Consider the following 24,154-nt stretch of genomic DNA (forward strand, 5'->3'; position numbering starts at 1 on the left):
AACCTAAGGAGTTTACATGTAATGTCACTTCTTATATTTATATGATATGAAATTAGATTATGGATGTAACTTAAATGATACAAATTATATAAGACGGGTTGCTCCGCTATGGTTGAGATATTCAAATTTAAAATTTTGAGTCGAAATAATTACGAGTAGAAGCTCTCTCAAGTGAACATTCGCTCACTAACCAACCGGAAACAATGACATGGTACAGAAACATTTGATAGAACAGAAGTGAAACGTTTGATCTTTGATGTTGTTCTTTTACTTTGTTTTTAGTTACATGGTATGGAATTCAGATTGTTTCTCTTGAGTTTTGAGTTCAAATACTTGGTAAATTAAATGAATGATAGAAGAATATTAATGTAGAAATTGAAAATGTTTTTGTGACTACATGATTTTTTTTTATATTAAAAATAAGGTCGTTGCTGCATGCATAACATGTCTAATATATGTGTAAGAGTTCATTTAAATCATTTGAAACGATACATGAACTTAATATTCATTTCAAATAAAAGTAAAGAAATAGGGGAAACAACAAAAAAAAAAAAAAAAAAAAAAAAAAAAAAAAAAAAAAAGGTAACGGAAACATCTATTCTAACCTAAGAGCTACAATTTAAACATAAATGCAACTATCCTAGCTTCGGTCTCATGATCGTCACTGCGATATAGTCATCCATACAAAATGACTTACCATTACCTAAAAAATAAGAGTAGAACATAACTTGATTATTTTAAGAAATAATAAGTAAGTAACTCTATTATTGGGGTCGGAAAAATGTACATGCAAGCAATCATGGAGGGATTTGTTTTTTCATAAAAACTTTTCATGTTCTTAAACTCTATGTTCTAGTCTGACCTAAAATTAGATGTGGCCCACGTATGCGCACATGGACTACCAGACAGGCGTATAGTACCCCATGGGCTGCCCTTCAGCTAGCCCACGTTCAGCTGTTGAAGACGGAGAGATAGAAGTCCGCACAATATCATGACGTACATAGATATCGTAATGTACGTATCCATACTCATTATAATGGGAAAGTACCATGTGACATACAAAAATGCATGAGATCTTCATACCTTTAAATCATGACATAAATATATGATGAAGGTCATACATTCATTTTCATAAATATAGCTTTCATGAATACATACGTGGTGTAACAGTATATCATAATCATGAGGTAATTGGTTAACATAGTGTGCATGTCATATCATATAATGCATCATACAGCATGAAAGTCACAACAAGATCCACAACATAACATAAACATCTTATAACATAACATACGTGTCATAGTATGACATAACATAATAAACAGATATTAAACAATCACAAGGTACTGTCACGTGCAACAGCCACAAAGCACGTGCCACTTATACTTAATAAATCCAGCCAACCAAGCCAATAATAAAGCCACCTACTTGTTTGATCTATGTTGGAGTTACAAATTATCTTCGGATCTCGCTTGAATTTGCTCCTAAATCCAATTCAACCTGATGTATTCATGACAATGAGTTAATGCATAATATATGATCTAACTCGTGTAACGATATTAATTAAATCCACTCTTAGCTCCAAAAATAACCTAAATTTGATTAAATAGTGACCTTATTGACATCATATGCTTCTGAAAACATCGAAAGCGACTTGAGGACAGTCCAAAATAGTAGGAATAGGTCCAATAACTTCAAAAAAATCATAAACTGGGCCGTTAAGCCAAATAATCGGAGCTGGAGCCGCCGAACAGAGGTGGAGCCGGTGGAGCCAACCTTAGGGGGGTCGACTTAGTTGAGGCGCATGCAAGCCAAGAGCTGGAGGCGGCTTACCACGTGCAAGTCATCGGATTCGCCGAAGCAGGTAGGATCAAAGCACATGCTGGCTGGCAGGTGTTGGACCGAGTGTGGATGAGTCCGGGCCACGCGGCGAGCTGGGCTAGGCTGCATTTGAGCAGGACGCTGACGGATTGGGCTGCGACTGACGAACGGGCTGGGCTGCATCTGAGGAGCGAAATTCCAACCTAACTAGGTTTGGACACGCGTCTGTCGGGCCGACATGGTTCCGGCCGAGACTATGGTTCGATCGTAGGTTCGGAATCTGAGCCTGAGGTCTGGACCCAAGGCAGAAATCCTTCCCATTTCCTCCTTTTTGCCCTAATTCTAGTCGACTTTTGGCCAATTTTATTTCTTTTTAAGGATAAATTTATGACGATGGGTATATATTTTTTTCTCATAATTCAGAAAAATTAATGAAAAAATTATGTTCTAAGCCACGTATCAAGCGACAACCTTCCTTATTTACTGGAATCAAAATCATTAACTCCTTCATGTTTCCTTCAACCATTATTTATTTAGTATGTTGGAATAGATAATATTAATTGATTATCACATCTGTTTTCTCTCATTGATTCCATTTCAGATAAATTATGTGATATGAATAGGTTTTCAATTTTTAGGGGCAGGAATAAGGGAAAAGACATTCTAATGACAATCTGCAAGAGTTCATCTTGAAATCATTTCAGGTCATAGATAGTAGATGTAGCAAAAGCAAGGTAGGGTATGAGCAGTAGTTCCCATCTATTATTGTAATGACAATAATATGAACATTCTGATTGAAGTTTTAATTACAAACCCATCATCAAAAAGAAGAAACGAACAAAAATATCAAATTAATGCAAGGAAGCAATGTTCATGACATTCTGCTACATCTTATATGCTATATATATATATGTGAATCAAAATGGATGAATGAACTTTTGGCCTATGGCAATCTTCAATTGTTTATAAATACAGATCCCACCAAAGAGAAGAACCAATACATGAGAAGGTTTTGTACCTTGAGGTCCCTATCATAGAAATTTGAATTTGCCTTTACCCAGAGAAGCTTCAGCATGCTCCAGACGACACAACTCCTTTTGAGCTCCAGTCAAACCCGAACAAGACGACACAGCAGCCCCTAATGTGATAGCAAAGTAAAGATAGATTGTGCAAAGTAAAGTCAAGAGTGCCAGTGCGGTTAAGAGGAAGCGATGTCGATTGAAGAGAGTGGACCAACTGCCCAATTCATTTGCAGGAAACTGTTTTCTAAATGGTGGGTGCCTCCTATGAGGAGAAGATAGAATGCTCTCAAGAACCATGTTCAAGAGCACTAATCTTCCTCTGTGCTCTGAAATGTAGCTCCAAACGCAGAATCTTCTACAAGAGCAAAAGATGGTCGAGTTTAAATAGATATCAACACGAGCCCTTCTCTTCAACAAGCATTTCAATAAATTCAGATTCCGTTTAAATATATAAGAATTTGAAGTGGTAAGATGACAATTAAATCTGCAGCACAACAAAGCATCTTGAAATGCATGAAACAATAAAATCCTTGAAAGCTTGGCCAAAACATTAGTTCTTGGAGATTTGAACTTGCAGATTTGTTGAATTCTAGAGAAGATAGAATGCAACAAAATTTGAATCATGTATTAAGACTTGTAGATACACAAAACATTTGTGATTTTATTAGATCGCATGACTTTTAACTAGAAATTCAAAAGTTAACTCATACAATAAAAAGCAATTCGAACTGTTTTATTTTTCAAGTCAACATTGAAGTTAGAACAGCAAAATAATCCAAGATCACTGATCCATGAGCAAACAGCACCAAGTAACCAATGTAAATGAACCTAAACTCGAAAAATTTGTACTCGCTCCACCATAGAGATCCTACGAGACTGCATATAATTTATGCAACCTCAAATAAAGCTAATTGAAAACCAGCCACATGAGATCTTATCAGGCATCCGCTCAACACAACTTCAAATCCATAAACATCGCTCAATAGTTTCAACTAAAAAGAAAATCAAACACAGAGTACATCTCCACATCCTCAACAACTCGTTAAAACGCATGCCAAATAGCAACAGAGAGAAAATCATCATCATACACCAAAACGTCGCTAAGAACAAAATGGAAAATAGAACTGGATCCAACGGTTGTGCACATTATCCTAATAATCATCTCCAATTAACAAAAAGAACGGCATCCTTAAGGCAAAGCAACATCCATCACAAGAGAAGACAAGGAAAAAAGCTCAAGAACAAGCGAACATTCGGCAGGAAAATCAAATTTAAAGGTAGAAAAAGAGCAGAGATCCTAAAGAAACAAGATATTACAGGGAATGAGAGAGTGAATCTTACAGTTGATAGAATGGAAGCGGCAATGGAGATGAGAATTTGTTTCCCTTGCTTTTGCAGTTCGTCGAAGAGAGAGAGAGAAAATGGTGAATTTGCAGGAGCGCATTAATAATGGGGAAATTTTGCAGCAATGTCTTCAATCCGTGAGTCACGGTCTTAGAAAGGATATGGACACCACGAAATTGTCCACGCTCTTTCACGTCTTGGTCTCCCGTTCAAACCTTTAATTTTCTACCCAATTTTAATTTTTTAAAATTAATTAATTAATTAATTTAATTATATATTAATTGAATTTCATGTTGTCTAATATTATTAGTAAATTTTAAGGATGGATTAAATTTGTAATTTAAAGTTAATTTACCTATTTAACCTTTGTTATATTTAATTTTTAATTAACAAATTATAATTAAAAGCCTATATTACTAAACTTTTTAACTTTCTTTTCTTTTATTTTCCAATAACACCATCTTAACACAATTTTTTATGCATTCATTTCAAGCGAAGAAAAAAAAAATATTTTAAATTATTTATTGGATTTCAAACAAGAACATTTCTTGGTAAATTTATGTAAATTTATGCATATATATATATATATATATATATATTTATTTATTTATTTATTTATGTTAATAGCATAACAATATCACAAGAAACAAAATGTCATGTCAAAATCTGTTGATATTTTTCAACAATTATATTTACATGATAACCAGAAAAGTTTATAAAGTCTCATGATCTATCTGCAATAATGTTCTAACGAACTAGCTACCAACAAATGAGCTTTAAATAAAACATAAAGATTCCACTTCTCTAAATCGGAAACACCATACACTTGAACAATTAATTTTCCTATTTATTAGTGGAGTATGTAAAATGCAATGCAAGAACAGACTCGGAATAATGCTGAAAAGGGAAACAATTCACCTCAGCACCAAAAATAATGAATCCACAGCGGTTAACATTAATTAATTCTTCTTTTGTTAATCGTCAAAATCTCCAGAATTCTCCAGTAAGTAGTTAGCTGCTAGTTCCTCGTTGCGATCGCATGCCAAAAATGCCTCGATCACCAAGGCTCGATCGAATCCCATTGCCTCGAGCTACATACAAGGGAGCAAGCAGAAAAATGATGAGCACAACGATTTAGTTTGAAGAGGGAAACCAAAGAGATGTCTCAGGGAATATAAAGGAGTTCGTACTCGTTCAATGGCTGCCTGTTCGTCTGGAGTAACATTAATGGCATGAGGCATGTCTGGCTCAGCCTGTTCAAACATTTCTCTGAAAGAAAGAACATAGTTTATAGTTCTACAGATGGATGCAAACGATGTCAATTCAAAAGAGATTCAACCAATGAAATAATAATCAATCGAGTGAACAACATCTCGAGTAAACCAGTCACAGAAACAGTTCTTAATCTACCCATGACTATGTTTTTGTAGTTCAAACGGAGGGATTTGAACCTCTGATCTCAATCTATGGCTTAACCAGTTTACCTATGGCTTGTTCTAAAGATGGATACACCTGACCTGATTATGTATTATTGTCCCATGCAGGAACCTACAGCAGAAGCGCTGCGAATTTGGTGATGGGAGAAAAATAAGACGAGGGTTATCTATGCAACTATCATCTTATATGCACGAGATCAATCACAACTAAAGAACTGCAAAACTAACGAGATTTAAAATTGACCAGATCATGGTATTGTAAGACCGACCCCTCAAAATTGTCAACAGGTTCATTAATTAACTGAAGGAACTCTGCGTGATGATCCTGAATGAGTCTCAAAAGCTGGGGATTCTGCTTTCCAAGTTCTTGAAGCATGGGCTGCCACCAGAAGCAAAAGATTTAACTCTAGGAAAACCATGATTAGAACCACTAAGCAAATTTCAAAGCAGAAGGATGTGTAGACCTGTAAGATTTGAGGGTTTGTATGCACCATCGTCCGCAAGGCTTGAAACTATAATATGAATGATGATAAGAAACCTCATTCAATAACTACTTCGCATTTAGTTCTACTCAAATGCATGGTCCATACGACATAAAATAAATCACAATTTTGGGCCTGTGTACAAGTGATATACAAATAATAGAATGATATGACTGGACAAATATAATCAATACGCGTTTTTTAGTTCAAATGTTTGTGACTTTTAGTTGATACATTTAACGCGAGCCAACGTGTCAAAAGATGCAAACAAACACAACTATTAGGTGAAAAAGGACTTAGACCAAACAACGGATTTGACACTCCATGCACTAAGATACCTAGTAAAGAAAGAAAATGAGCTTATCAATAAGGAAAACCCAATAAATGATGTTGCACTAAGTACCTGCGGATTGTTTCTAAGGAATTCAAGAGATCCAAGGCCACCACCGCCAGCAGAAAGTGCTTCCTGCATGATGGCAACCCAATAAAAAATAAGTGAACGTGAGGAAACAAACAAAAGTGTTTTTCATGCATCAACTTACCTGAGGAAACATATTCAAGGGGGCTGTGTTGGGTGCTCCAGAAGCAGGTGCAGGAAGGGATGCCTCAGTTTCAGTGGCTGGACCAGAACCAAAACGACCCACTGGTACTGCAACTTCTGCAGATTCCGGAATACCCTGAACACAAAAAAACACAATTAGTGACAAAATATTATGACCAGGTTTCAAGAGAATGCATAGAATACAACTTAGACATACAGAGTACAAGTAATCCACTGCTCGCTCTGGATTGTTATAAGCAGCTCTTAGTGCACGAACAACTGTTTCTCTGTCCCAGTTGCCACCTCCCATATCCATTAATTGTTGAATGGTCTGTTCCAGATTATTACCAGCGACCAAATTTGAAGCTGCTTGACCATATGTATCTGTTTGCATACTGCAAATGATCCCCCCCAAAAAAAGAATGAGAAACTTTCCCACCAGTAGGAAAAATGCTTCATTTATAAATAAAGCAAAAGAGGAGGAAACATATTACTCAATACTTAATAATCAAGAACTCCTATAAAAGTAATTCAGTCTGTAGCTTTTATCAGATTTGATATGTGTTATATTGCAGCGTAGATTTAATACTAGGAAATAGAAGGTGACTTACTAAGCAATTTCATGCCTCTTGAAGTTAAAAAATATGAATACGAAATAGAAGACATACCTATCTGTCACCCTGTCTGAAGTAGACGTAGTGTTCTTGGGGGCACTGCAAAACAAGAACAAAAAATGCATATGGATTATAATTACTCAACTGATCAGGGAAAATGCATACAGAAGACCATTCTTGAAAAACTAACGACAATTGTGCTTGGGTGGAAGCTTGAGGCGCAGGAGTTGGCGATGGTGTAACTTGGGTAGCAGGAGTCGAATTTAAAATTGGTTGAGCAACAGGGGTGCTTTGAGCAGGCTGCAATAAATAGGATCCAGAGGAGGTTAACATTAAAGAATCATAAACAACTTGCAACAAAAATGAGCAGCATTACCTGAGTTGACGACTGCCCTGCTGAGCCTGATGTCTTGCTCTGCAGAAGACACAAATGCATACAATTGAGCACAACCATATTTCACATTTCAGTCATCCATTAAAATCCAAAAAAAAAAAAAGAAAACATTTGTTTAGTGCTTCTTATATTAAGAAAATTACAGGACCAAAGATACCTTGCTGAGCATGACAACAAGAAAACCCTCTTCAGATACTTTGTTTTCTGCCAGTGTACTTTCATCTTTCAGAACTTTGCCATTGTGTATCAATAATTGTTGACCACAAGGATAATTATCCTTTCCTTGTATATCTTCAATATTTTTCTTTACAGCCATCACCTTCACCAGAAATTTTACACTTAAAAATAAAATAAATAAAAGGAAACAAAAACCCAGTTTATTTTGATGCTCAAGATTTCGAGGGATTTCCAATCATAATGAATTTAAAATATATTCGAATGTTTGTAATCACATAAAAGAGAATGATTTATCTTGTTTTTACGTTGAAAATTTTTCTGACAAAAATGATCAAATTTTGAATGATTTTCATAGAATTTTGAGTTAAATTACTTAATAAACCTTGGAAAACGTTAATTTTTTAATATAAATCAAGATTAAAAGCCTATATAGGTAGAAGTATTGTTTTTTGTTCTTTTCCAGCTACCATTCAAACAAAAATTTTAATTACATTCATCGTTCCAAAAACAAATAAAGAGTTTAAAACCATTTCTCATATTTCAAATTGTAGGATTGAAAATCATTTCTTCAACTTTCTAGATTACAAATGGTGGGTTACATCAAATGATCAAGAACAATACTTAGTTAGCTTCTACACTAAAACGGCATCCCCAACAAGAACAGTACACTACATGATATCTTAAGACTTCTCCAACTTGTGTTCAAGCAATGCAAATCCAGCAGATCACGAACAATTCAAATAAAAAGTATTAAAAAAAGAAAAAAAAAAAAAAACATTATGCGATCGTCATTCAGAAAGAAAAGCAACTCCCAGATTAAGTAGCACAAGAAACCCTAATTTAAAAATCTTTTCAATTCCAAACAATTCCACCAGTAGTTTCCACTATTCCAATTATATTAAAGGAAAAAACAATTAAACTAAGCTCAAGATTTCCAGCTAGGTCAATGGTGGCATACTCGGGTACATTAATAAATTAACTACAAGCCCAAATATTGACATGAAGCAATGGAGAAGGTTAAAACAAACGAAAAAGGAAACGTTAGAACTTACGGTGTCGGTGGGCTGAACCCTAATTTCAAAGTGGCTCCCTTTGAGGGTCTTCACAGTGAGCTTCATTTCAAGGAATTGGCAGAAGGGGAAGAAGGAGAGGGGCAAAAACGACAGCGTGTCAGGAGGAAGGGACCTGAAACGCAGCAGAGATGGAAGAGAACCCTAGATTTGGCAGGAAGCAGGGCGCGACCGGTGAGTTGGGCACTGACTTTTGCTATTTTACACTAAGAATCTGAAATAATGGTACTCACGAGCAGTGCACGCGACTAAATGTAATGGGGTATTCTTTTTAGATCAATTTCATATCTTTTTCATTTTTTATTTCACTATATTATACAAAATCTCCATAAACTTTTAAATATATATATTAATTCTATAACTTTAAAATTATTTTAGAAATAAAGCCCAGGCATAATTTGGTATGATTGAAAATTTTGAAATTATATGAAATAATATAGTTCAAAATCTTTGCAAGGTTAGAATCTCCTATTGTGAATCTATGATAAGTTGTTTTAGAGCTAACTACCATATTTTAGAGTCTCTATTCAATTCTTTCTGGATAAACAAATATTTTAAACTGTTATGATTAATTTGTTAGTTTTCTTTTTAAGTTTGAACATCGAAGATTTATTGAGAATTTTAGAGGTTGAATTTCAAGACGATATAGAAAAGAAACATATTTGGAACTCAAAAAAGTATAAAAGAAGTGAAAGTTGGAAAAAATGGTCGAAGGTAATCTCGAGAGGCAAAATGATCATTTTGACCCTGCTCGCTTTCCTAATGAAGGGTTTGTAAGAGTCCTACATAGAACATTAAAGAGAATAGAAATCACTTCAAGGGTCCAAATTTGGCCAAAGTTCTTTCACAAAGACGGTTGAGTGGATACTAGAGAACCAATATTTGTCGATTATCAAGGAGAGCGGAAGGTAAGATTTTTGAGTTCTTGTCTCAATTTTTCTGAGATTTGTGAGATTTAGGAAAGATAGGTGGTGAAGTTTTAGTATGTTATTTTAGGAAAGATTTCACACAACTTCTATGAAGAAACTTGGAGTTCGAGCCCGCCTAAAAAAAGGTAAGAACATGGTTTTCTGCCAACTTTGAGCGTGTTATTTCCTCATATTGTTAATAAATAATTATGAGAATTTTTTTGAAACAAGTTGCATCAATTTTTTTTAGGAAAAGTTATGAAAATCCAAAGAAATGAGTAGGAATAAAAAAACTAATGCGAATCTAGAAATCAACGCAAGCGTGAGGAGAATAAGAGAGACACATGTTGGACGTGAAACAGTAGAACGCGGCCGACAGCAACGTGACCACGTGTCAAGCAACGATAGTAGAAACACGTCTGGTTGAGGGCGCACCGCATCATTAGAAAGCGACTTTGACCTAAACCATGCATCTGATCTGCCAGCCTTCAACTCAAACCTAGTGATCCAACTCGATATGCCCAATCCAACCCGCGAGTATGCCTATTCAGCGTGTGTGACACGTGCACTTGAAATACGTGTGTAAGATCCTTTCTGCGCACATGAAGGCACGTGACAACGTATGTGAGTGCCTTTTTTTAGCCCTCCAATTTCGATATTGGCCTTAATATGACTAGAATAAGGATCTACCAGAGAAATTTAAGAAATATTGGAGCACTTAAAAAAAAAAGCTTGGGGAGGCATAGTTCATCCATGTAAGTAGTCATTTAAACTTTTCTCAAGTAGTACTTATAAGGATTGCTAGGACGTGCTAGTACGAGTGTATCTTACTCTAGGTGGTTAGTATAGGCATATTTACAATCTCAATATAATGTATCTTATGAAAATTACAAAAATGCCTCTAGAATGAGAATTTATGATACATGCTGATTTTAATGCTCTCCGCTATGTTAGAATAGAGGATGGGATAGTGTGATTTGTGCTCTGAACGATGAATGAATATTATCTCCTTGTTGAGCTTTGTATGACTGCATGATATAGTATATCTAGCTATAAGTGTTTGATTGTGTGTTATCTCTATAGAACGTGTTTATCTGCACAAACTAGGACTAGGGGCTAGTGTCAAGCTGGCTAGATGATGATCTAGGTCAAGGCACACTCGGTAGACTGAACACGTTAGAATCGTGAGCGGCGATTAGGGGGTCTAATACTCCCAAACTAGAAAAGATTCAAGGGGTCAGAATAGAGTACCCTGGAGGCAAAAGTTTGTGTTAAGTCACCCAACTGCCCTATGTTGCATGTATTAGCAAGTATCTTTGATGCAACAGTGACAATTATTTTTTCAAGACTTGGGCTCCTTGCCCTAACACTTTTAGATTTGGGTCTACTCACTCATATATCTTGTGTCATTTGCGAGTCGAGTGAAATTAGAATTAAAACCTCGAGTTTATTGGACAACAAGAATGTAAAGGCCAATTAAGTACTAGAGTTGAGTTAGTTATTGGACGTGCTCTAATAGTCTTAAGCATGACAAATTTTGATGTTATTTTGGGAATGGAGTGGTAGGACGAAAATTTTGCTAGTATTAAGTTTTCTTAAGGAGGTGGTATTCATACCTCCAACACGAGCTAGTTTCAAATTTAAATGTAGTAGGACAGACAGTCCGTGCAGTATGAGAACAAAATAGTGGTGGAATGTGGTATTATTAAGGGATAGTAAAGAGCTATGCAATGATATATGTGATCATTGATAGACTCACCAAATCGTGAAAAGTCTACCTAAATAGTGGATAGTTGGGCACAATTGTATAGAAAGAATGTGGTTAGGATCCATGGGGAACCAATGTCGATAGTTTGAGTGTATGAAGCAAACCCGGAGGATATGCCACATACTTCAGTGTTGTGAGGATATGTCACACACTTCAGTGTTGTATTTTGTATTTTACCGACAATTGTAATGACTTGACCAGAGACTCTATTTTAGGGTCGCCTCCACATTAAAAAAAAAAGATCTTTGAAGTTTCATGGAAATTCATAGAGAACAAAAAAAAGTAAAATCATTCAAACTTTTTGTTCACGATCCCAAGAAAAAAACATCATAGAAAATAACACATCTTAGTTTAGACATTCATAGGAGTAATAAACCATTCACAAAACTAATTGAGTTCTTAAAAATAAAGCACGCTCCTTTCAAGGTTCATGATGTGAAAACAAAACAAACCGAAGTTAAAGTATATATGATTTCCATGACTCTAGAACCGTCATCGTAGTCTGCACTACTTGCCCTTACTCTTACCTGAAAATAAAATATTTTTGGGAAGAATTGAATATTATAAATAATTACCCAGTAAGTGATCCCATGGGGTCGGAAAAATGCAAAACATATACAAGCATGCCATATATGAAAACTTCCCTTACATATTAGCCATATGGGCAAATGTGACCATATCGCCACAAAACCCTTGGAGCCATATCATCACCCTCTCACTTGACCATATCGTCAAGTTTGCATAATTGTGACCATATTGCCACGAAATCTTTAGGGCCATATCACCACCGTTGTAATTAATATAGTTGTGATCATATCACCACTTTCGAAATTTTTATTGTACAATACATATCATGATATACCATTATACCTATTCACGTAATATCATCATTCTTTTGTAACTAGCGTTTCTATCATTATTAGCATCACTTCACTATATGATGACATGATTCACATGCATGCGTCATCAACATTACTACTCCACTAGCAACTCGTGGTCTCACATCACCATATCATGACATGATTTACATACATGCATCATCAACATTTTAATTCTACTAATGACTCCTGGTCTTACCTCATACTATGTTCATCGCTGCACTTACACATTAACATTACACTCCTGCATACCATGATTAATCTTCTAACCTAGCTTATAGTGTCCAATCGTAAGTCCACTTACCTTAACCATAGTGTATTTCTACAAAAAGTTTGGTTGAAATGATCCAAGCACCTCACATACTCCAACGATCCCACAATCTAAACGCCTTTGCCCAACCCAAGCGCTTTAGCTTACAGATTGGCCTAGGTTGAAATAAGAGCTAAACACATGCACAATCCGGTTAAGGCATGCAGTTGGCTCAATTGTTGACACAATCCAGTCTACCTTCTGTTTTATCTGGTTTAGTAGTTGTTCTTATTGTTTGGAACTGATTATAGGGTTAATTAAGTGTTTGTATAGATGAGTTTTAAGATCAAGCTTATGACTCTAGCTAATGCTTATGAACTTGTTGTATGACTCTAGCATATATTTATGAGCTTGTGTTTATAATTAATACGCATGATGTATGACTCTAACTTATGCTTATGAGCTTGTTATGATATGAGATGTGTAGGAGTATTCTTAGTCGACTAATCCTGCAGAACCTCTAACTGACCCGTTGTATGCTAAGTTAGGAACAATGAGTATTACTAACGTCGGGTTATGTGCTATTTCAGGCCATCAAAGAGTTTAGTAGAAATGTCAATGGAGAGACTCTAGTAGATGAGACTGGGAGCTAAGGTAATGGTGAGACCGAGGATCCGATCTAGACCAAAGACCTAAAAATAACCCGTTGCGAATAAAGCTTAAAATATGCTAGAAAGATAATTAATAAAACTTATTAATTACAAGTTAGCTACCTACGGAGTAAATTAATTATGCATCAAAATTATTTTTGATTTTTTTTCCAAATAAACATGATGCAGTGTGATCAAGACGGTAGGGTAGCCGAACTAGAAACTCCAGGAATTCTACGTAGGCTCGAGTCTATTTTGGTAGTATTTACTTTTGTGCTTATTTTGAAAACTTGTTTAGAATGTTGTACTTAACTCGACTATGTTTGCTTTTGTTTTAGATAAATGGTAATTTATAAAATATTCTCTTAAAATTAATAATGTTTTTTTATTGTTTTAGACAATAATTTTATATTGTTTAGTTTAAGGTTTTATTGAATTTAATTTCCACTTTTAAACCATTCTTAAAAGAACCTTGAGAGTTTGGTCATATGCTAAAAGTAGACTCACTATATCTTGGAATTTTCTCCTAATCAATTATTATTATTATTATTATTATTTTTTTTTTTTGACAAATGACATATTTTAACACGTGCACGCAATTGAAACTCACAAAAAAAAAAAAAAAAAAGATTATATGTGAAATAGTAAATAGTAAAATATTTATCAAACTAAACACATGTTTATTAATTGTTATAAATGAAATACTAGGGATTGGTTATAACAAGCAAGATTCAATGTATTAAGTTTTTATCACAGGTGAAACACGTTTTAAATTAGATTAATTTATCAATTTCAAAATGAATAATTACACAATGGTGGCGCACCATAGCAATTACATTAATTCATCAATTTCATATATTTGTTGGCTCTTCCTATAATTTTGTACGTTTTTTCTAATGTAATTAAGATAATAAATATGAAGGATTAAATGAAAAAATTATCATCAAATTCAATAATGATTTATATATATAGTTTGCTTCTAATGACTATGATGTCCTCTTTTCCATTGAATTCTGAGTTAATTTTTGAACCGCCATCATTATAATTCAAAGCTTATAACTACGTTTAAATTGATAAATTCAAATATTCAGAAGGACAACAAATTGTAAAAGTTCATAAATTTAGAAAAGAGCGAGTCATTTTTTCCTATCGAGATTGCTTTTGACTTATCTTAATTAATAGAATCCTTAAGTGTCGAACAAAGAAGTTGTGAGCTTCGAAGGTGTAGTCAAAGGTGACTCAAGTGTCGAACAAAGGATGTAGTTTGTTCGAGAGCTCTAAAGAAGAAGTCGAACTCCGTTAAGGGGAGGCTATTCGAGAGCTCCAGAGAAGAAGACCTATGTACTTTGTTCGAGGGGAGGATTACAGAGGATTTTGGCTAATTAAAAGGAAGATCATAAGTCTTATACTTAAAGAATACTATCTCCTACTTTTGAGAAAGGTCAAAGCAAAGTCACGAGAGTTTTGCTCAAAATAGACAATATCATACAATATCACACCCACGAAACGAACGGTGTTTCTGTTTCCATCTTCATCATTGGTTTTCTGCAACAAGAAAACAAAAAGAAAAATGAAAAAAAATGTGTAATGGGGAATGAATGGTTTCCTTGTCAGATGTCCCATCAGCAAGAGCTGACCTCTAATCCCTAACCAATCTAATCCATAAACAAAAGCAAACAACAAAAATCGTGTTCCTTCCGTTGACTAATTCCTTCAATAAACTCAAATCTCTCTCTCTCTCTCTCTCTCTCTCTCTCTCGCTGTGTGTGTTCTTCCTGTGTGCATACGAATGTGAATTAAGGAGCTTTTGAAGATTGAAAATGGAACCCAAGAAAATATGGAAATGGGTTTCAGGAAGGAAGGAGAGGGCCGCCATCCACCATATCATTCTACTCCAAATTTTGAGTTCAGGCCCCCTTCAGCCTGATCAAATTTGTTTTGGGTTCCCCTCCTCCTGTACTGTATTCTCTTCTAACAACATTAAATGGAAATGAAGAAGACGGAGATGCAAGTAAAAGACAGAAAATGAAGGAACTTTTGAACTGATTTATCGGATGACACAGAAAACAGGATGTCTTAATATCATTATCAACATTTTGACTATGAAGCACACACCACAAGCCTGCCTTTTTCTTTCATCCTTGTGCTCTACCCACTCTGCTCCAGTTTCCTCCTCCTATTCGTTTATTTAATAAGATGCTTAAGTAATTTCAAGATAATGAATACATATTTTAAAAAACTGTAACATGTTGCAGCCACCAGCTAGAACAGCCAGAATGTCCCCCCACAAGCACACCCACTCACCACCCACAAAGGAAAGAGAGAGAGAGAAGAGGATGTTTATTGATCAAAGTCCACCAAGTTCCTTCTCTTTCTCTTTTATTAGGATATAGCTTTAAATATTTAGCGAAAATATAATCATCATAGTGATTGCAGCCCTCCACAAAGCAAAAGATGAGCGAATAATACCATTTCTAGTCTCACATTTCATCATTCCTACCACCCACTTTTTGCCAATAAAATATCAAATCCCACCAGTAATTACATTAATCCCTCCCCTTTCTCTTTCAGCTACTTCTGCACTAGCTCACTTTTCAACCAATTCTAGCTCTCAAACCTATATCCCACTAAATTTTCTTATATGTTTTTTCCCCTCCCCTTTATGAAACAAAGCAGTAAAGGATGATGATACGATGAGAGAAGAAGGTAAACTTACAGGTCATTTCCACTGTAGTATTGTTGTTCTGCTTGATATGGTTTTCTTCAGGGCTGTGTTCCTTCTCCTGTTTCAGTGTCTGGTTTTGAATTCTGGGACTCCAGTTATTATAGGTCACCACTACCCTCCTCATAAGTCCTTGCTCACTGATAAAGCAGCCCTCCTGGCCTTCAGGAAGTGCATCACACATGACCCCACTTCCACTCTAGCTAACTGGATTGAAGCTGTTGATGTATGTAACTTCACTGGTGTTTCTTGTGACCGACACCGCCACCGTGTATCGAAGCTCAGTTTGATTGATGTCGAACTTGTGGGAAAGATTTCACCCATCCTATCCAATCTCACGGGTCTTCGAGTTCTGGATATTGCTAACAATTATTTCTTTGGGGAAATTCCTTCTCAACTTTGTTCTCTTCGAAATCTTCATCGCCTTCGCCTCGACAACAACAGTTTGGAAGGTCCCATACCAACTTCCCTTGCTAGTTTGTCCAAGCTTACTGTAATAAGTCTTATGCAGAACAAGTTAAATGGCACAGTTCCACCTTCTCTCTTTTCTAATTGCACGTCGTTGCTTAATGTAGACCTTTCCATCAACTTGCTAACCGGAAGGATTCCAGAAGAAGTTGGAAATTGTCCAAAGCTGTGGAATCTCAATTTGTACAACAACCAGTTCAGTGGAGAACTTCCTCTTTCTTTAACAAACACTTCGCTCTATAACTTGGATGTCGAACATAATCATCTTTCTGGCGTACTGCCTGCAGTGCTGGTAGAAAACCTGCCTTCACTTAGCTTCCTTCATTTATCAAACAATTATATGGTAAGCCATGATGGAAATACCAATCTCGAACCGTTCATTATTTCTCTTAGAAACTGCAGTAGTTTGGAGGAGCTTGAATTGGCTGGGATGGGGCTTGGAGGGAGTCTCCCCGATTCTATTGGTCAGCTGGGTGTCAATTTTTCAGTTCTGTTTTTGCAGGAAAATCAGATATTTGGATCAATTCCTCCAAGTTTGGCCAAGCTTTCCAAACTTGCAGGGCTGAATTTGACTTCAAATCTACTTAATGGAACAATTCCTGCAGAGATAAGCAAGTTGTCGAAGTTGGAACAGCTTTTCTTATCACATAACCTCTTCACTTCAGACATTCCAGAAGCATTAGGCGAGTTGCCACATCTTGGATTGTTGGATCTATCTCACAACCAACTTTCAGGTGAGATCCCAGAGAGTTTTGGAAATTTGACTCAGATGATCTATTTGTTTCTCAACAACAACCTGTTGTCAGGAACGATACCTTCAGCATTGGTAAAGTGCACAGGTCTACAAAAGCTGGATTTATCTTTCAACATGTTATCAGGAAGCATTCCTCGAGAGATATCAGGGTTGCAAGAGATAAGAATTTTTATTAACCTTTCTCATAACAATTTTCAAGGAAACTTGCCAATTGAGCTTAGCAAGCTGAAAAATGTTCAAGAGATGGACCTTTCATCCAATAACCTCACTGGAAACATCTTCCCTCAGATATCAAGTTGCATTGCACTGAGTTTCATAAATTTTTCAAACAATTTCTTCCAAGGTCATCTTCCAGATTCCCTAGGCGAACTTGCGAACCTTGAATCATTTGATATTTCTAAAAACCAATTGTCAGGCATGATTCCAGCCAGTCTAGGTAAGCTTCAATATCTCACTTACCTTAATCTTTCATTCAACAACTTCCAAGGAATGATTCCAAGAGAGGGATTTTTCATATCGTCCACACCTCTGTCATTTTTGAACAATACACTCCTTTGTGGGACAATTCCTGGAATACCAGCCTGTTCTAGCAAGAGAAATCGGTTTCAATCACCTGTATTCTTGACTGTGTTCATTTTAATCATAAGCATATCATCGTTCTTCTCAACAATATGCTGTTGGTTTGCTTGTCAACGTCTAAACACAATTATTTCAGCTCGAAATAGTGAATCATCAAGGAGATCAAAGATGCCAGATTTTATGCACAATTTTCCAAGAATAACAAGCAGGCAACTATCAGAAGCCACTGGAGGTTTTGATGAACAGAGACTAATTGGCTCAGGCAGCTATGGACGAGTCTATAGAGGCATTCTTTCAGATGGAACAACAGTAGCTGTTAAGGTTTTGCACACACAATCTGGAAATTCGACGAAAAGTTTTCACAGAGAATGTGAAGTTCTGAAGCGAATTCGCCACAGAAACCTTATAAGAATTATAACAGCTTGTAGTCTGCCAGACTTTAAAGCTCTAGTTCTACCATATATGGCAAATGGAAGCTTGGATAGCCATTTATATCCACATTCACCTGCCAGCTTGGCTTCTTGTTCTTCAGATTTAAACCTTATCCAAAGGGTGAATATATGCAGTGATATAGCTGAAGGAATGGCATACCTGCATCATCATTCTCCAGTCAGAGTCATACACTGTGATTTAAAGCCAAGCAATGTTCTTCTAAAAGATGACATGACAGCTCTTGTTTCTGACTTCGGGATCTCAAGGTTAATGACTCCTGGAATTGGAAGTGGTGCAGCTGTTGAAAACATGGGAAAGTCAACTGCAAACATGTTAACTGGATCAATTGGATACATTGCACCAGGTATAACTCTCTGCTTCTAAAAATCCAAGAACTTTATGTTCAATTCATCAACATACCAAGCAAATGTAAAAAATTAGGACTCTCAAGTGAGTTAGAAGTTAAGATTCTCTCCTTTAGACCATGATAAGTTATCAGTATCACTAGGCCTAAACTTTTGAGGTTGATAAGCTACGAAGCTACAAGTTTAATCATTGAATAAGTTCCCAACAAACATCCAGTATTTTCGGGTTTTTTCATCTAGGACTTTTATCAAACATGTTGAGTGCATCAATTATGTCACATCTATTCTTGGTGCAGAATACGGATTTGGTTCTACAGCCTCCATGAAAGGAGACGTTTACAGCTTCGGTGTGCTAGTTCTAGAGATGGTAACAAGAAAAAGGCCAATAGACGACATGTTTGATGAAGGGCTAAGCTTACATAAGTGGGTGAAGAGTCATTACTACGGCAGAGTAGAAAAAGTAGTGGATTGTTCTCTACAGAGAGCTTCAAGAGATGAATCACCTGAAATGAAGAAAATGTGGGAAGTGGCAATCCGAGAGCTAATCGAATTGGGTTTGCTCTGCACTCAAGAATCTCCATCCACAAGACCCACAATGCTCGATGCTGCTTATGACTTGGATCGATTGAAGAGATACCTTAATGGTGGCGACACCACAACAACATTTGCTTCATCACTTGGAATTTCGTCCTCCACTCTTGACGATGATTCCAATTACTCCACACAAATTGCCGCAGGAAGAAACATCTAAAAATGCCCATTTCCTCTGTGTATCCTTTTGACTTATGTGAGGTGTCAAAATCCCCATTTGCTCCACTCGGTAATTGGGGTTTGACAATGATCATAATCGCGATTGTGGGGCTCAAAGCTTCTCCGGCGCTGAAGTTAATGGAGATTTGTGTGTGTGGCATGCGGAGGCCACTGGATCCGTAGTTGTGTGACGTAATTGGGATTAGGGAAGAAACCAGGGAACTTCATAACGCCTTGTTTGAAAAAGAAAGACGTATAATTCAAATTTAATGAGTGAAAAAGGATGAAAGACTTTGAATTTTGAGCCGAAATCGTTGAATTTTGCGTTCTGGGCGTTGTCCTTTGGTTGTCAAAAACCAAGACGAGGAAGAAATCATAATGGGAAATGTGAAAATGGCACTATGAGTGTTTATGATTGAGAATTGAGAAGCAGGGCCAGGGTAATGATTTCGTTTTTTTTTTTTTTTTTTTTTTTTTTTTTTTTTTTTTTGTGTATTTTGTTAATTTTGGAAAACAATATTATTTTTTATTTTAAAATTATTCTTAAACTACTAGAAAAATACTTTAGGAAGTATGCATTTGAGTGAAGAAACTAGATTTATTTGAGTTTTGGATGATAAGTTGTGAAAATATAAAGAAAATGGAAAAGAATTGTAAACTAATCGAATTCTGAAAGAAAAAAAAACTCATACGCAAGCGATGAGGAGTGGACATGCATTAGGTGAGAGGCGAATCAAGGCGTTAGGCTTAGAAGAGGACACATGTTTAGCAAGAGAAGGAGAGTTGCGTCGACGTCTGACGAGGGCACGCCTTGCGATGTTAAAAGACAACCTGATCCAACCCACTAGCCGAAGATCGCATCCACTACACTCGTGTGCTATAACCCAAACCAAAAACCCGAGTTAGCCACCGATGCCTCAACTCGACCAGGCTCCTTGCGTGCCCTATCAGCAAATGTCACGTGTTCTAATCAAGTTAAAAGTCAAATCATGTAACGTCAAAAAAAAATAATAATAATAAAAAATAAAAAATAAAAACTAGCACATACCTTGTAGTACGATCTAAAACTTTGATGAATATTATTTCAGTTTGGACTAGAAATCGAGAGATAAAAAAAAATAAGAAGAACATTAGAAAACTAATTGAAAATCCATTTTTTTTGTTAGGAGGAGTGAGAAGGCGACAACGTGCCATGTGTCAATGGACGAGAGGTCTTTCGTGCGCCGATAGTTGCCAGATGTCACGGTCATGCTCGTCCAAGGCGTGTTGCCCATGACCGCATGTCCATGACAAGCCCAACCCTTTATATCTTTTCATATTCTAGTATTTTACTTTTGTATTTGTAGGAAGTATGATGCTTCAGAAATATAATGTCTAGACCTGTCAGACATGAAATGCCTCAGAATGTACTATAGGGGATACGACTAGTTGTCAACTTCTCCCTATCCAAGGTTATATATTGTGAGCCGTTGTTATTTCTCTCTTGCTTGCTTATATAACGTCTCTTTCGAAAATCTTTCTCTGCCCTCGTTTTCTAAAACCTTCTCTTAAAACTGAGGCCAGAGGCTCGAGTATACGTCGCTTGGCCGTAGGCGACACAAGAACGAATTGGCTTAGCTCACTTGTCGTTGGAAAGTGAGTGCCGCACAATCATAAGTCCGCTGCCATCAAAAGTGCGATTGTGACAAGTGGTATCAGAGCTTTGTAAGCTCCGTGAAATAGCAAAGACCGAAAACATGTCGACGAAAAAGTCGACACCCAAATCACAAGCCGACCGACTTACTTTAATAGAGGAGGAAATGCTGTTCCTCAAAGAAGTCCCTGACACCATCCGCTTCCTAGAAGCACGGGTGACAGAATTGAGTGGAAAAGTCGTAGAAATCGATGCAATTGGTAACCGCCTGGACGGGTTGCCAATCGTAGAACTGATGTTTCGAGTGACCTCACTCGAAGAAAGAGTTGCTCCTACGAGCAGCCCAAGACTGTCTGGTAGCCCCGATAGCTCTGTCGCGCACAAGGAGGGACGTGGCGAAGAGTTCGACGTGCTACAAAGTACAATGATGAGTTTGTTCAGTAGATTAGCTGACGAATTCAGAACAACGATCGATAAAATCCAAGAAAAGATGTCCGTCATGAGCACCCGAATTGAGGTGACCATGAAAGCTGTGGAGAACGTCTCGGCTGGGCAAACTAATACAGGATCCAACAAACTAAAGTTCCCAAACCCTAGATCTTTCAAAGGGAACCGGGATGCCAAAGAGTTGGAGAACTTCATCTTTGATGTCGAACAGTACTTCAAAGCCACACCGGCTTGTACCGACGACATAAAGGTGACAGTAGCCTCGATTTATCTCATAGATGACGCCAAACTTTGGTGGCGTACGAAGGTGCAAGACATCGAGAATGAATTGTGCACCATAGACTCGTGGGAAGACCTCAAGAGAGAGTTGAGGGACCAATTCCTCCCCGAAAACGTAGAGCATCTAGCAATGGAAAAACTAATAGCCCTAAAACAAACTGGAAGCATAAGGGACTATGTCTGACAGTTCTCGACCCTGATGCTAGATATTAGGGGCACATCAGAGAAGAACAAGGTGTTCTTCTTTATAAATGGGTTACAACCGTGGGCCAAAACAAAAGTACACGAGAAAAAAGTCCAAGACCTTGCCAGCGCCGAGAGACTCCTAGACTATGGGAACGAAGCAGGTTACCAAAGAAAAACAACGCAGGCCCCAAACACTTGGGGCAAAACATATAAGCCGCCAGGTCAACGAAATGGAAGCCCCAATAGGCCAAATGGGACCAAGCGGGTGGACAGATAGACCTCCTCAGAACAACCAAGCGGGGACATCTCGAGGACCTTACCCTCAAAGAAACCACCCGATGACATCTTTACAATGCCTGTTGTGTAGAGGCCCCTAGAAAGTGTCCTACTGTCCTCATCGGGCCTCTTTCAGTGCACTCCAAGTGTCCATTCAAGAGAACAACGACACAAGAGTCGAGACTATGCTAGACAAGAAGGAAGATCAAGACAACCCCCGAATGGGCGCGCTCAAATTCTTATCAGCCCTCCAACGGAAGGTCCACCCGAAGGAGATAATAGAGAAAGGGCTCATGTTTGTGGATGTGACAATAAACTCTCGATCAAGCAAGAGCACCTTGATAGACTTAGAAGCGACCCACAACTTCATCGCTGATCAAGAAGCACGAAGATTGGGACTCACCATAGAAAAAGACCCTGGAAAAATGAAAGCTATCAATGCCAAGGCCTTGCCTATTGTGGGAGATTCCAAAAGAGTCCCCTTTAAATTAGGAGCTTTGACAGGAGAGTTGGACCTTGTCGTGGTTCGCATGGATGACTTTGACGTGGTACTTGGGATGGAATTCCTCTTAGAACACAAAGTTATCCCAATGCCACTAGCAAAATGCTTGGTGATCACCGACCGCAACCCCACAATAATACCTGCAAGCATCAAGAAACCAGGTAATCTTAGAATGATCTCCGCCATACAATTGAAAAGAGAACTCGCACGAGAGAAACCTACATTTATGGCTATACCACTGATGGAAGAAGTGACCACCGAGGAAACTATTCCAAGCGAAATCAAGGAGGTACTAAACAGTTATATTGACATAATGCCAGAGAGCTTACCACAAATATTACCACCCCGTCGAGGCATTGATCACGAAATTGAACTCCTCCCCGGGATTAAACCCCCAGTGAAGAACGCATACCGGATGGCTCCCCTTGAGCTAGCCGAATTGAGAAAACAATTAGATGAGTTGTTGACGGCAGGATTCATCCGCCCGGCAAAAGTACCTTACGGAGCCCCCGTACTATTCCAGAAAAAGAAGGATGGGACGTTGCGTCTATGCATAGATTATAGAGCCTTAAACAAGGTGACAGTACGCAACAAATACCCACTGCTGATAATATCTGACTTGTTCGACCAACTTCACAAGGCCAAGTACTTCACGAAGTTGGACTTATGATCAGGGTACTACCAAGTACGTATTGCCGAAGGGGACGAGTCCAAGACGACGTGCGTAACAAGATATGGGGCCTTTGAGTTCCTAGTAATGCCCTTTGGCTTGACAAACGCCCTAGCTACGCTTTGCACGTTAATGAACCAGGTTTTCTATGAATACTTGGATTAGTTCGTCATAGTAGCGTAGCGCTTTACCTAGTTCAATCAGTCAATACCTCGACGACATAGTTGTATACAGCACAACCCTAGAGGAACACAAGGTGCACTTGAAGCTAGTATTTGACAAGCTGCGGCAGAATCAGTTGTACGTCAAGAAAGAAAAATGTGCCTTCGCACAAACATGCATCAACTTCCTTGGACATGTCATCAGTTGTGGACAAATCGACATGGATAGCGACAAGGTAAAAGCTATCCAAGAGTGAAAAATCCCTACTTCTGTATTTGATGTGCAGTCCTTCCTAGGATTGGCAAACTACTATAGGCAGTTCGTCGAAGGGTTTTCACGGTGAGCCGCCCCATTAACAGAGCTCCTGAAGAAAGACCACCCTTGGTCGTGGTCAAATAAATGTCAAATGGCCTTTGAAGATATGAAGGCAACCATGACGAGGGGTCCTGTCCTCGGGTTAGTAGATGTTACAAAGCCATTTGAAATAGAGACAGATGCTTCCGACCATGCCCTAGGCAGTGTCCTTATTCAAGAAGGTCACCCCATCGCTTATGAAAGTCGAAAGCTCGACGAT

The 24,154-nt window shown here is 37.5% G+C and overlaps 3 protein-coding genes across 4 annotated transcripts; 1 reads left to right on the forward strand and 2 right to left on the reverse strand.

Annotated features, from left to right (window-relative positions):
• Window positions 1–2,643: 2,643 nt before the first annotated feature.
• Window positions 2,644–4,344, reverse strand: LOC111790093 (uncharacterized). 2 transcript variants are annotated; one of them, XM_023670894.2, is made up of 2 exons: window positions 4,185–4,344; window positions 2,644–3,198 (listed from the first exon to the last, which is right to left on the reverse strand). In XM_023670894.2, exon 2 carries the CDS (start codon window positions 3,138–3,140, stop codon window positions 2,853–2,855), a length of 288 nt encoding a protein of 95 aa, XP_023526662.2. In that variant the 5' UTR covers window positions 3,141–3,198; window positions 4,185–4,344; the 3' UTR covers window positions 2,644–2,852. The 2 variants fall into 2 exon arrangements, with proteins under 2 accessions (XP_023526662.2, XP_023526663.2); XM_023670895.2 differs by having other exon boundaries at window positions 2,644–3,195; window positions 4,185–4,323.
• Window positions 4,345–4,844: 500 nt separating this feature from the next.
• LOC111791668 (ubiquitin receptor RAD23b) lies at window positions 4,845–9,126 on the reverse strand. The gene is made up of 12 exons (XM_023673104.2): window positions 8,884–9,126; window positions 7,812–7,973; window positions 7,637–7,675; window positions 7,451–7,560; window positions 7,315–7,359; window positions 6,864–7,041; window positions 6,648–6,782; window positions 6,509–6,571; window positions 6,088–6,135; window positions 5,893–6,002; window positions 5,378–5,456; window positions 4,845–5,278 (listed from the first exon to the last, which is right to left on the reverse strand). The coding sequence occupies exons 1-12, from the start codon at window positions 8,947–8,949 to the stop codon at window positions 5,162–5,164; spliced, it is 1,152 nt and encodes a 383-aa protein (XP_023528872.2). The 5' UTR covers window positions 8,950–9,126; the 3' UTR covers window positions 4,845–5,161.
• Window positions 9,127–16,005: 6,879 nt separating this feature from the next.
• On the forward strand, window positions 16,006–19,426 carry LOC111791569 (putative leucine-rich repeat receptor-like serine/threonine-protein kinase At2g24130). Its single transcript, XM_087122750.1, has 2 exons — window positions 16,006–18,674; window positions 18,972–19,426. Exons 1-2 carry the CDS (start codon window positions 16,049–16,051, stop codon window positions 19,424–19,426), a joined length of 3,081 nt encoding a protein of 1,026 aa, XP_086978876.1. The 5' UTR covers window positions 16,006–16,048.
• Window positions 19,427–24,154: the final 4,728 nt, after the last annotated feature.

The sequence above is a fragment of the Cucurbita pepo genome, chromosome 3, assembly GCF_057944985.1.
Source record: "Cucurbita pepo subsp. pepo isolate OVF chromosome 3, ASM5794498v1, whole genome shotgun sequence".
Taxonomy (NCBI): Eukaryota; Viridiplantae; Streptophyta; class Magnoliopsida; order Cucurbitales; family Cucurbitaceae; genus Cucurbita; species Cucurbita pepo.

What these genes read in the sequence shown, in the direction of transcription:
- LOC111791668 (XM_023673104.2), bottom strand. Translation starts at nt 8,949, where the DNA reads ATGAAGCTCACTGTGAAGACCCTCAAAGGGAGCCACTTTGAAATTAGG. An exon ending in TTGTTGTCATGCTCAGCAAG is followed by an intron (nt 7,676 to 7,811) that starts GTATCTTTGGTC and finishes TGTCTTCTGCAG; the next exon opens with AGCAAGACATCAGGCTCAGC. An exon ending in TCCTTAGAAACAATCCGCAG is followed by an intron (nt 6,136 to 6,508) that starts GTACTTAGTGCA and finishes TTCATATTATAG; the next exon opens with TTTCAAGCCTTGCGGACGAT.
- LOC111790093 (XM_023670894.2), bottom strand. Translation starts at nt 3,140, where the DNA reads ATGGTTCTTGAGAGCATTCTATCTTCTCCTCATAGGAGGCACCCACCA.
- LOC111791569 (XM_087122750.1), top strand. Translation starts at nt 16,049, where the DNA reads ATGAGAGAAGAAGGTAAACTTACAGGTCATTTCCACTGTAGTATTGTT. An exon ending in AATTGGATACATTGCACCAG is followed by an intron (nt 18,675 to 18,971) that starts GTATAACTCTCT and finishes TTCTTGGTGCAG; the next exon opens with AATACGGATTTGGTTCTACA.